Below are 12200 nucleotides of genomic sequence, written 5' to 3'. Positions count from 1 at the left end.
ATGGGGTTATACTAATTCTAAATTAAGCTAAATCTGCATGAAATGTCTATGCGCGCAACAAAATACATAAATTAATTTTTTACTATACGAGAATTGCAAACAAGTGTGCTGCGCATATAATATTTACTAGTTTGTTAAAAACAGCAAGCATTTAGGAAAAGAGAAACTAAATTATACCATAAACTTTGGCTGTGTGTTGTTTTTTTGTCTAATCAACTTTCCTCTTCACGAAATTTTTGCACAACGTTGTTGGTTAAAATAGCTAAAGAAGCTTTTTCTTATCTTTTGCAATTTGCCGCTCTTCATTTGTTCTAAAACTTCATTGAATCTATAAAATATTTACTGCTTGTAGACGGCTAAAAGTAAGTAAATTGCGTTGACTGCTTTTTAAATATGATAATTTTATATAAAATTGCATAAACCATAGCTCTACTTTAAAGCGAAAATTTCAAAATTAGCAGCTATTTGCAGCGTTTTTGCACCCTTAATAAGTCTACACCTCCCTAAACTATTAATATTTGTTAGAATTGCATGTAAGTATATATTTTACTACTAATTTTCTTAATTAATTATGTTTACTTGTAAACTCGTGCCTCCCTTACATGTACTCCCACCTAAGCCTTACACGCTATATATATGTATATAGATACAACACCCCCTATTTACACCTGCGTTCCGTAATACTACAGCGACACATATTCCGTGCCGCCTCCCGCATCTGCTACCATCGTATTGCCGCTCGCATTCGCTGACACTCCACCAGCTACATTCGCCATCGCCGTCGTAACCTTATGCGGTTGCTGCTGCTGCTGCTGCTGGCAGTCTTGTTGCTGCTTTTGTCCCTGCTTCATAATGCGCGCCTCTTCAATGAAACGCGTCTCATCTTCTTCACCCTCCTCATCTTCCTCGTCGGGTAGCGAGAGTGTTGAGTTGCCGCTGGCGGTGAAGCGTCGTCCCATGTTGTCGTATTTGAGTCCCGCATTACTGGTCGGCTTTGAGCCGCTGCCACCCTTACAAAGCGGTCGCAGCGGCGTTGCATCCGTCGTTGTCGGCGGCGTGCTGCAGGAAGGCGGTGGTGGCGAGAGCGTACCCATGCAGGCGGCGCACGCTTTCGCATTGATGGCCGCCGTTACAGCCGCTTGATTGTGGTGACACTGTGATATTGTAGTGGCCGCTGGCGGTGGGGGTGGCGGCGGTAGTCCGACGATATTTGCTGCATAAGTCTGTCGCTGCTGCTGCTGCGCCTGCTGCTGCTGCTGCTGTTGATGTTCCTGATAGCCTTGGCTGTAGGTGGTGTCGAGATTGTGATACGAAACGATTTCGTCATGCGGATACAAATTCGTTTGCTGTTGTTGCTGCTGCAGCGAGTGTTGATGATGCAGCGACGAGTCTTTCTTGAGTATGCCACGACGTTGATGATTGCGCGGCAGTGTCGCGAATGAGGAGACATTCACTGCAGCCGTTGTACCTGGCGGTAGCATCGTTTTCGTGGTATTCGCATTGCCAGCCCCGCTGCCGCTCGTCACGCTGATGCCTGTTTGCATGTTACCGCCGTCGGCGCTCAGCTGGCGTTTTGGTATGTTTAGCAGGTCAGGGTACATACTAATATCCGTGCTGTCCAGCATATCCTGCGTCACAGAGACGCTGATGAATATGTTACCGTACGCGGGATTTGGCACAATATTGGAACAAAACTCAGGCGGTGGCGGGAAGACGCCGACATTAAGCGGAAATTCCTCTGGTATAGCGTTCGGATGCGATGCCGCAACTTGCTGCGTGCCAACTGACGAGGCCATGGATGTCGGTATGCCAACAACGCTGCACGAGCCATCCGCGACGGCCATCAGTTGTTGGCGATTTGGCTGCATCATGGAGTTTGGTATGCCGCCGTTGCCACCGGAACCAGCGCCCGCCATATGCGCGTGATGCTGCTGTAACTGCTGTTGGTGCGTCAACTGGTGGTGATTATGGTTGGCCGCAGCGCGCATATTTTCCGTAGCATGGATTTCAATTGGCTCAAAGCCAATCACCGATTCAGTTTTACTCATCGTCGTTGTCGTATTGTTGTCCATGCCACAGCTATCGCCGCGATCGGCTGTTGTCGTCGTTATGCTTAAGTCGAGTAACTTCTTCTCCTGATCGTTGAAGCTGACACTCGGTTTCACGCCGGATTTCTTTGGATGACGCCGCTGTCGCGTCGTGCGTTTGCATAAACATACCACGAATGAGATTAGTATGAGCAGAAAGATAGTGCCAAAGGTACCCATGATCAAGCCGAAGTACCAAAAGGTCTCTGGAGTTTTAACCAAGACATGCTGTACAATTTCCGTCAGATATATGCTGATATTCTGCGAAGCTATGCCCACCGCATTTGAGCCAATGCAAGCGTAAGTGCCCGCATCCAAGCTCGTCATATTAAATCAGTCAGATTACTCCATAACTTATCCGAGGTGATTGACTCAGCGTCGAAGATCACATTATCATTATCCAGTATTTTACCGTTGAGCTCCCACGTGACCTCCGGCAACGGATCACCATACACCAGACAGCTGAAGGTCGTATTGCTGCCTATGTCTATATTCTGTACATCTTCGTTGTTGAAGAGCTCCACTTTGGGCGCGCACCCAAACTGCTCTTCATCAACTTGCTCCCACTGTTTTTCCTTCTGCGCTGGTGGCCCTTTACACAGCAGACTTATGCTATTCAAGTTACTCTTCACATACCAGGTGCGAAATTTGCGCAGCTTGCAATTGCACTGCCACGGGTTTTCATCCAACACCAAAGTCTTCAGGTTCGTCATATGCTGGAAGACATATTCACTCAGACTTTCTAATAGGATTATTCTTAAAATAAAGAAACTCCAGTTGATTTAGGTTCGCCAAGGCCATTGGATCCACATAGGAAAGCAGGCAGTTATGCAGATCGAGTGTGCGCAAATGTGGCAGTATGGGAAATTGATAGGCGACCAATCTTTTCAGCGGATTTCCATTCAGATAGAGTATGCGCAAACGATCGTTGCCCATGAAAGTGTCCTTGTCGATCATTTCGATTTTGTTGTCTGACAAATCGATTTCAACCAATATTTTCAAATTGCGAAAAGTCTCTTTGTGCACATATTGCACCTCAGACTTCTTCAGGTAGATGCGTTGCAGGTTCAGCAGACCCAAATTGGTGAATTCCTCTCGATTGAGATAGGGTATATGGTTGTCGTTCATCACGAGCACTTGCAGCTCTGTACTCAGCGTTGTGGGTATGGTGGTTAGCTGTAGCGAACTGCATATGGCTGATTTCTTGCCATTCGTCCATTTGCAGGTACAGTTAGAGGCACAACTAGCCGACCAGTCGTCGCCAGCGGCATGGGGCAGCAACATTAGTAGAATGTTGAGCACGAGGGAAACTGGAATTTGAAAAGGAAAAATAAAATGGAAATGAAAGAAAGTAGAATTAATGAAAGTTAGTGGTGAAAATACATACAAATATTTGGATTTCAAGGTTAGTTGCTAGTAAGATTTTGGTTTTTAGCCTAAAATACTATCTAATGAATGATGGGATACATTCTATAAACAGCTTATTAAAAAAAAAACAGCTGTTATAGCAAAACCTTAACAGCCGACAAAATATAATATATTCCTTTTATAAAGATTTCCAAGTAGGATACATCTTTTTTGATTCCGACTATATGCCTCTAAAATCATTGTTTCATAAGCACCTTCTTCGACGAGTAGATAAACTAAATTATCTCATTTTGCAATTTTAGTCTCCATAAAATAAAATATTATTGTAGGCTCTGTTTTTTTCTTGGGCGTGATATAAAAAACCTTTTAGCAATGAAAATTTCAGATTTTAGAGCTAGTTCAGCTGTGACTAAAGCGTGGCTAAAACAGAGGTTTTTATGATAGTAAAACTTTCCCGAAGTATGGTTTGAAAGAGGCGAGTGGCAACTTTTGTCCGAGATCGTAAATGACACTGAAGCCATAGATAACCCATCACCACCCAGGACAAAAGGTTGAGTACCAGCTATGCCATCAAATTCAGCGAAAATCTTGACGAAACGGATAGTTTGGATTTTCAATAATGAATGTCTAGGGTATTCTACCTAAAAGTGACATTAAGACACACTACACCTGTCAAGGCGCAAAAATATGCGATTTCGAAGTCAACGCAGCTAAGACTGACTCTTAATTAGACTGTTTGTAAAAAGTGAAACGAGATGGTACTAGCCTATGTTTTAACAGGTAGGATGTCTTCAGCTATCGTATGTCAAAGGCTTCATACCTTTCATTGTTTGGGAGTTAAAAAATGTCTATCTTCACTTCATATATAGATAGAGGAGTGAAATAAAAAGCTCATATATGAACAATTAGTGGTATAGAAGATATAGCTTACAAAGCACGGGTCTAAATGATTTTTGATGAGAAGGCATGGTATGATCGACATGTAAACCGGTCACAAAATTTCATGGTTTTAGCTGCCTACATAAAGGAGTTATATCGCAAAAGCTTGTATCTGGACAATCAGTGGTATAGAAGTTATAGCTTATAGATAACCGATCTTAACGATTTTTCCAGTAGACTTATTTAGTTATTTAAATTTCAGGAATTTGCACGTGTTTAGCCGTACAAATAAAGGAGTTTTCAAATAAAACACCCTATTAGAAGAATCACTCGCAGGTTTGCCATCGCCTGCCGAGAGGCGACCGCAATTAGAAAAACTTTTGTTTTTTATGTTTTATTTTTTGATGTTGGTCGGAAACTGGGCTTGAACCCAGACCCTACGCACTGCTAACCACCGAATCACAGCGGCTGCCAGTTTTTCTAACTTTTTCACTTTTTCTATCTTCATCTCTATTCATATATATGTATATATACTTATTTGAAATCGCTTTTCTCAAAAACAAGTTTTTTCTTCTCTTCTCTGCTTCCCTCAATTTGGTCCAATCATATTGACTAACATTTTCTTTTCATACATATTCTCCACGCATTCCATATTCGCCCTACTCTTGATTTCCCTTCCAGCTCTCCATATTTTTACACTTCAAAACCAATTTTATAAATATAGGCTTTTGTATTGCGCGTCCAAAAAGTGGTAGCAATTTTTTGTTGAAAGTACCAATTTCTGCACTTTTCGACTTTTCCTACCATAAATCACAGTTACACTGCTGATACGAAATCAATGCTCCTCTTACCATATCAATGGTGCTGTGCTTTCGAAGTGGAGCCTTTCTACATGTCATACATAAATCAGTGTAAAGTGCAATGTTGCAACATACGCCACAAAAATATGCATGCCACACTTATTGCCAAATGCGCACACACACGTGCACACGCTCACCTACACACACTCTCATGAACAAAGGACAAAGCAAAATGCCATTTGCACTCACTCACCTGACAAGCAAATTGCGACAAAATTTCTGTTCATATTTGCTGGCATTGCCTTTTTCGCTACACTCGAACGGGGCGGGCTATCGCTTAACGTCGCTGTTGCTGTTGCTGTTGCTGCTGGTGTTCCTTTTATTTGCTGGCTTGCTGTTTGTTGCACGTATTTACGACTATAGATGCTATTAAAGGCAGCGTCCTACCTTTCTGTTTGCTGCTGCTGCTGCTATTGTGCCTTCCCGTCCACTCGTAGCCCTCAACTAGAATTAAAACTGGCGTATGGTGGAGGCTAGTGGAAAGCCGTCGATTTGAATGCGTTATAGCCACAGCAGGATGCCGGCTGCTGGCGAAAACAAAGTGCGTTGCGGAAGATGAAAAACCGTGAGGAAGTTGGAAGATCTGTCAGAACCAAGTGCGGCTGGCCTTACGCTGTGCTGTGCCGTTGTACACCAGCGCGTATGAGTAAACTTAGCGCAGGTGTTTTTGCCTGTTGTAGGGCTGCGTGTTGTTTATTCCAGTCGCCTTTCGACCGGAAATAGTGTCACAGCTTTTGCTGGCGATATCAGCAAACTAATGTGGCAGCATGTGGCGCATCAGCGCAGTATTTTTGCTCCTCTTGCTGCTGCTGCTGCTGTAGCTTGGCAACAATGCTGCGCCAACCTCTGCTGCCGGCAATTGTGTACTTGGCAAGCTGTCGTCGTCTTCGTCGTCGTTGAGTGGATTGTTGCGCACTTTTCTGTTGCTTATCAACAATTTGTTCTATCTGTATGCGTTGGATGCCATAAACGCGCGTATTGAAGCGAAAGCGCTTGTGTTCAATGCGTTGGTGAGCTTCCTCGCGGGCGCTGCTGTTGGTACGATGGTGAATGCGATGACGTTGACGTTGACGAAAATTGATGAAATTTGTCTTTTGTTGTTGTAGTTCCCTATGTGAGCCGTCACTGGGGTAGTAATGGTGCCACTGCTGCTGCTTCCTCTCCTGCAACGCCAACAACATCACTGCCAGTCGTTTTTATGCGCTGCCGCTGGCACTTTAGAGCCTTTTGTCTCTACTTTTTACTGATTTCCCCCCACTTGTGTAGCCTTTATTGTAGTTGCTGTTGCTGCTGGCCGGTGTGTTGCTGAGTGCGCTTGTTTTTGTAATTTGCTTTCTATGTTCTCTTTTTGCGTTCCTTTGTTGGAGCGGAAATTTTATTATTTCATTTGTTTTCGTTACCGTCAGGTGTGCTTCCACCCTATTGCAAATGCGTTTCCCCTGCTATTTGTACACGTTTTTTCCTCATTCAACATGCCACATGGTGCGTCACCATGCTCAACACATCTGCATCTGCAGCACACGTTTCACTTCGATTGCTTGCGCGATTGCTATTGAGCAACTGAATTGGCAATTTTTCCTCCATTCAGTCACTCATTCACACTTTGGCCTCGCTGAACCGTATGCTAGTTGTAGTTTTATTTTATGTTTTTCACTTCACTTTTTTTTGTTTCACTACGCTTTCCGCTTACTCGCTCAGGTGAGTATGTTGCAACATCTGTACGAAGCAGATATATTTGCACGCAGCTGCCGATGCCGCTGCTGTTGGACGCAATTCCGTTGTATTTGTTACACGTGGGCGCACATCAGGCTTTAGCTGCTCTTGCGTTTTTGCATCCAATATGACTTTTTGCCTCTTCTTTCAGCGCGCATAAGTGCTATGTGCCATCTCGTTTGCCCTGCAAGGAAATACCAGAAAATGTAAAAATTATAAATTTTTTGTTGGACATAAGTAATCGCATGCGATGTAAAGTAAAATGAAATTTTTTTCTTGCATCAAATATTTGTTGCATATTATTGAACACTACAAGCGTGTATAATCGACGCGTCATAACTATTGGATATGACTGTGATGCGTAGCATAACCGTACAGCTGTTGGCAAGAATGGTGCTTCCATGCGGAAAGTTTTAAAGATAAAAGCTGCTGTAACTAGATTATGAATATGCGTGGTGATTCAATTGGAGTTGATATTTTCAACTGAGATCTTAAAATAGTTCAAATTGAATTGGCAAACTCGCAAAATCGGATAAATTTTTTGGAAGCACGATGGTCTCCGGAGTTTGGTTTCCAGCACGTACCTATGCAACTCCAAAATATTTCTTTTCTGTACGCAAGAAAATAAAAAGCGGAAATAAATTTCGTTAATTGATAAAGTGGATATCAACACTTGGGAACTTAAAACCTGGTAGTACATAAATATGTGAGTGTATTTTTAGTTGTTTAAGAATTGGACCTATGTACATTTTCAGCTATTCATAAAGCAGACATACACTATCGGAAATAAAAATTTTAACATTAATTTTTGGTCATTAGACATACATATATTGCAGACATACAAAGATTGCACTCTTTCAACAGATTTTGAAGCGCCTAAGAAGACTTGTCATTAATCACTTCGAATTAAAACAGGCCAGAAATGTAACAAAATGAAATGAAGTAAATAATGACCCTAAATTTTTATTAGTTAAAAAGATACTTTTAGAACTGAATGTTATAAAATTATAAAATTTTAAACCAGGTTATCTTGTCGTTCTTATATCATTTTCTAACCTTATTTACTGCATTTCCAAAGCAATTTATTTTAATCAAATGCCTTTTTATAAATTGATTTCTATCAATAAACATACTAATACAGATATGTACATATGTATTCTTACAATATGTGCTTTTAGATATTCGCATGCAACGCGTGACCGAGAGAAATGCTTTATATCGGTATTCTATTGCTTTTGTTTGTCTGAGCGTAAACAAACACACACTGCAGTGCACTGATGAATTTCACCCCAGCAGTAAACCGAGCTAGTTCAGAACTAGCTCTTTAAGAGGCGGTACTGCTTTTCGATCTATCCCAACGCAATGCTTTCAATTGTCTCTGTTTACATGGCGATGTTCTACGAAGTAAAAATTGCTACCTCTGTAGAACTTTCGAGCTAGTTTTGAATTGGTTCCATTTTCGAAAGTTCTGGGACAATAAGTTTTTTATGTGAAAAAAATTTTAAAACTAAATTGTTGGACATTTTTTCTTTTCTGAACTGTTTCCATTTTGGACAGATTTGCGATAATAAGTTTTTTATGAACAAAATTTTGATTATTCGATTTTTTGATATTTTTTTCATTCTTTCTTTCTGTTCTATTACAGATTGCATTTTATTTAATTTTTTTTTTTATTTTTTTACTTTATTTATATTAAAATTTGATAATTTTCTCTTCAATTTTTAAGCGGAACTGAACAATTTAAATTTATTTAATCTGAAAATCACAACTACTCCACTGTGATTTGAGCTCGCGACCAACGATGCTAGGGGGTCGAAGGTCTTCTGAATTTTGTAGGGCGGAACTAGCGCTTTAACAGACTGTCACTAAATTTTACTGCCGGGACATGCTTGATAAATATTTCACACCAATAACCGGAGTAGCATAACTACTACATTTGTCCGCATAAATACGTGCAAGCGTAGATACTTGCATTGCAATATATCAGCTGCTAAGCAATGCACAATTTGACATATTGCGTTCGATACGCGTATGTGGTCCTCTGTTGGTCTGTGGTATTTAATTTGTACGTAATTGGAATGACATAATAAATCGATTGCATTTTTGCAGCAAAGCTTGCGTAGATTTAGAAAAAGGAAAATATCACGTAATAGAAAAATAAAATTGAGAAAATAAGAATAATAATTTTAAATTAAGTATTTCACCGCAACATAAAAAAAGCTAAATGTTTGTGTGGAAAATTTAAGGAATTTATTTTTCATTTAATTAGCTGCGGAAACCAAGACACTTCTATTTTTATTTCAGTAAAAGTATGTATTTATGAATCTTCAACTATTTGCAAAAATCTGCAGTTAAAGAAGAAACCGAAGAGAATGAATACAATGTTGAAAGCGTACAAATAAATAAGTAATTAAAAAATATTACATCACCCATGTTAACGTTCTTTGAATTTACTTGGGCCTTATCTGCGGTTAAACTGTTGGTCGAAATGGGCTATAAGTCACCGAGTCCCACAGTTCCATACTGAGAATAATGATGAGATAGCGAAAAACCTTATTGAAGTTTTACTAGCATGTATGAATACTAACGATTAGGCGTAGTTCGTTTACGGAACAAAAATGGTCGTTTCTATAAGTTTTAAAAAATTTTGACCACCCTCGTGTTTCTTTAGAGGCATTCGTTCAATGTACCTACGGAGCATAGTCCAACACCATTCCTAGACGCGCAATACTTCCTTTGACAGTTGCTTCTAGCGAACGCTTCTTCTTAAGCTTAAATCATATTTACGAAGTATACGAAGTAAATATGAGGAACAAAAATTAAATGGTTTAGCTTTACTTAATATTCACTGAGATATTACAGTTACAAACGATGAAATATTGAATAAAATTTTTTCTTTTAAGGACGAAGAATTAAAAAAATGATTTTTCTAACTTTTTAATGCATACATATCTATCTATGTAATCACTCGAATTTATTAAAAAAATGAAAATATAGACATCTTGGATCACCGAAACGCGTATTTGGTGGAAATGGTTAAAAGGGAATTATTTTTTTTTAACAATCCTCTCCCACCATTCAAAAAAATTCTGTATTCACCCCTGCCCACAGTGTTTCAGGCCGGGGTGCTAGCAATCTGGACCTGCTCTAGAAATAACCTTGGAGAGGCTCATCAGTTCATGTCACTTTTTCGATAGTTACGGTAAACCATTGGGTAAACTTAGAACGCAGTACCTATTGAGGACCAGTAGGGCTTCCTAAACTGGCTAGTCCCTTGGGTAAACTTTTGGTATGAAATACACGTATTACTTCAAATGAAATACTGTTTCTTTAGACTTCCATCTGCCAGACCATTTGTCAGTAGACCACTGTTAGATTTTGAGTAATCTACGTTGCGTTTTTTGTATTTGACAGCCACTGAAATTTTGTGCCTAAAAAATATCCACTAGACCTAGAAAAGGTTTCACTTCTTCGGATTTCAACAGATTTTGTTAAAATAAAAGAGAAGTTATTACTGGCAAATTTGGTAACATCAACGTAATTTTCCACTAAAGTCACTCAAGAGTGTACACGTGCACAGTCGCAATGGAAAACTCCATGAATGAGGTTAGAAATTCCTCCCTTATCCAGCATATTCTCCAGATATAGCCCTCTGCCACTATATTATGTTGCCAAAAATTAAAGAGGTGGTAAGAGATTCTGACCGAATAAAGAGGAAGCCATCACTTAAACAAATAAAACAAACGAAGATAACACACATTTTCCTAACACTTTCGAGACGCTTTCAATTAAGCAAGTTTTCCTAGATTCTTTATTAAGAAAAAAATAATGAATATTGCAACCTTTCGTTTACCAATCACAAATACAAGCGTAACTACAACGACAGCAACATTCAAACAGGAAGGACAATACTAAGTGACAGCAAAAAGTAACTTAATTAAGCAAAAAGTTTCCGCAAAGAAAATTGAGTGACAACACCAGAGAAGTCTACTCAAAAAAGATGTACTCACAGCAACAAGAAAAGAAAAGAGCACAACTATTCTTACGTATGTATGAATAAAACCTAACTAACACGAGTACTCAAATATAGTATTTTCTATATGTACATGAGGTGACTGCCACTGAAACAAAGTGCTGCTTGATTTGTGGAAGAGAGTGACTGCCAGAGGAACGGTTGTACAAAGTGACAGCTGTATTTAGTATTTAGTATTCAGTATTCAGTAACAGGAAGTGTGAGATTATTTTGTATTCCGCATAAACAAATAATTGTCAAGTGCATTTGTCAACACCCGAAATTGCCTTAAAGGAAGCGTGAGAGCGTGTAAGCGCATTTGAATGTAAATGAGTGGGTAAGTTGTGTTGACTAGTTGAATAACATGACAAGCGGCTGTGTTAAGAACAAGAGCAGCGCAACAAAAGTAAAACGAAGTGCCACAAGAAGTCAAGTTGGTTTTATAAATCTGGTGGTTTAGTTGCCTTCTTTGGTTATTCGACTTGTTGGTTGGTTGGTTGGTTGAGTTCAGCAATGTCTAATTGGTTTTCGGTTAGTTCAGTTGTTTTTGTTTGTCATGTGATGCAAAATGTTGCCGGAAGCGCAATTTGTCGGCGGCTAGTATAGATATATATTTATCAAAAGATATGTACATATGTATGTATGTATTTATGTGTTAATTCTTGTGTATTTACCCACTAGAACTTGAAGGGAGATCTCCCTATGTGAGGAATAAAAGAACGATGCTCCCAAGTTCTACTGGGTATAAGCGAAACCTGAAGGCAAATAAAGAAAAACTGTAGCCTCACATACACAATTAAATAGAAGTTGTAAAAATAAATGCAGACTCTCTTCTCTTATTTTCTGCTTTACATTTTCCTACATTTAAGTGCACTGAAAATGTAAGGTTAAAAGGACACAGCGGCGACAATAAGCGCTTGAAACGAATGGGCGCGACAAGCACTTAAACACGTTTATTGTGGCCAAGTTGGTGAAATGAGTGAGCCTCAGACAATGACACCTTTTGCGTAGGACAGATGAAGATGAAATAAAATAAGAAACAAATTCAAAGACAAATACATACATAACAGTTGCCTATGTATTTGCCATTCATACAGAGCAGACGGTGAATATAAAATTTGTAACAAAAAAAAAGAGAAGAAATTGTGGGGAGTTGAACTCATTAAGGAACAAATGCGAAATGGAGTATACATATACATGCCGACATACATACATATATCTTGCCTGTCCTTTGGTAGACTCCAGAACTGGAATTCAAATTTTATGAAACCTAAGTTCGAG

The 12200-nt window shown here is 39.6% G+C and overlaps 1 protein-coding gene across 1 annotated transcript; it reads right to left on the bottom strand.

The window, feature by feature from the left end:
- Nucleotides 1-615: 615 nt before the first annotated feature.
- On the bottom strand, nt 616-5470 carry kek6 (kekkon 6). Its single transcript, XM_017634644.1, is given in 4 exon segments — nt 616-2422; nt 2425-2836; nt 2838-3397; nt 5388-5470. Coding segments are annotated over 4 exon segments (2757 nt in total). The 5' UTR covers nt 5434-5470; the 3' UTR covers nt 616-683.
- Nucleotides 5471-12200: the final 6730 nt, after the last annotated feature.

The sequence above is a fragment of the Rhagoletis zephyria genome, unplaced genomic scaffold, assembly GCF_001687245.7.
Source record: "Rhagoletis zephyria isolate East Lansing unplaced genomic scaffold, Rhagoletis_zephyria_1.1 Rzeph_scaffold_13922, whole genome shotgun sequence".
Lineage (NCBI taxonomy): Eukaryota > Metazoa > Arthropoda > Insecta > Diptera > Tephritidae > Rhagoletis > Rhagoletis zephyria.
This window is presented reverse-complemented; position numbering and strand designations above follow the sequence as displayed.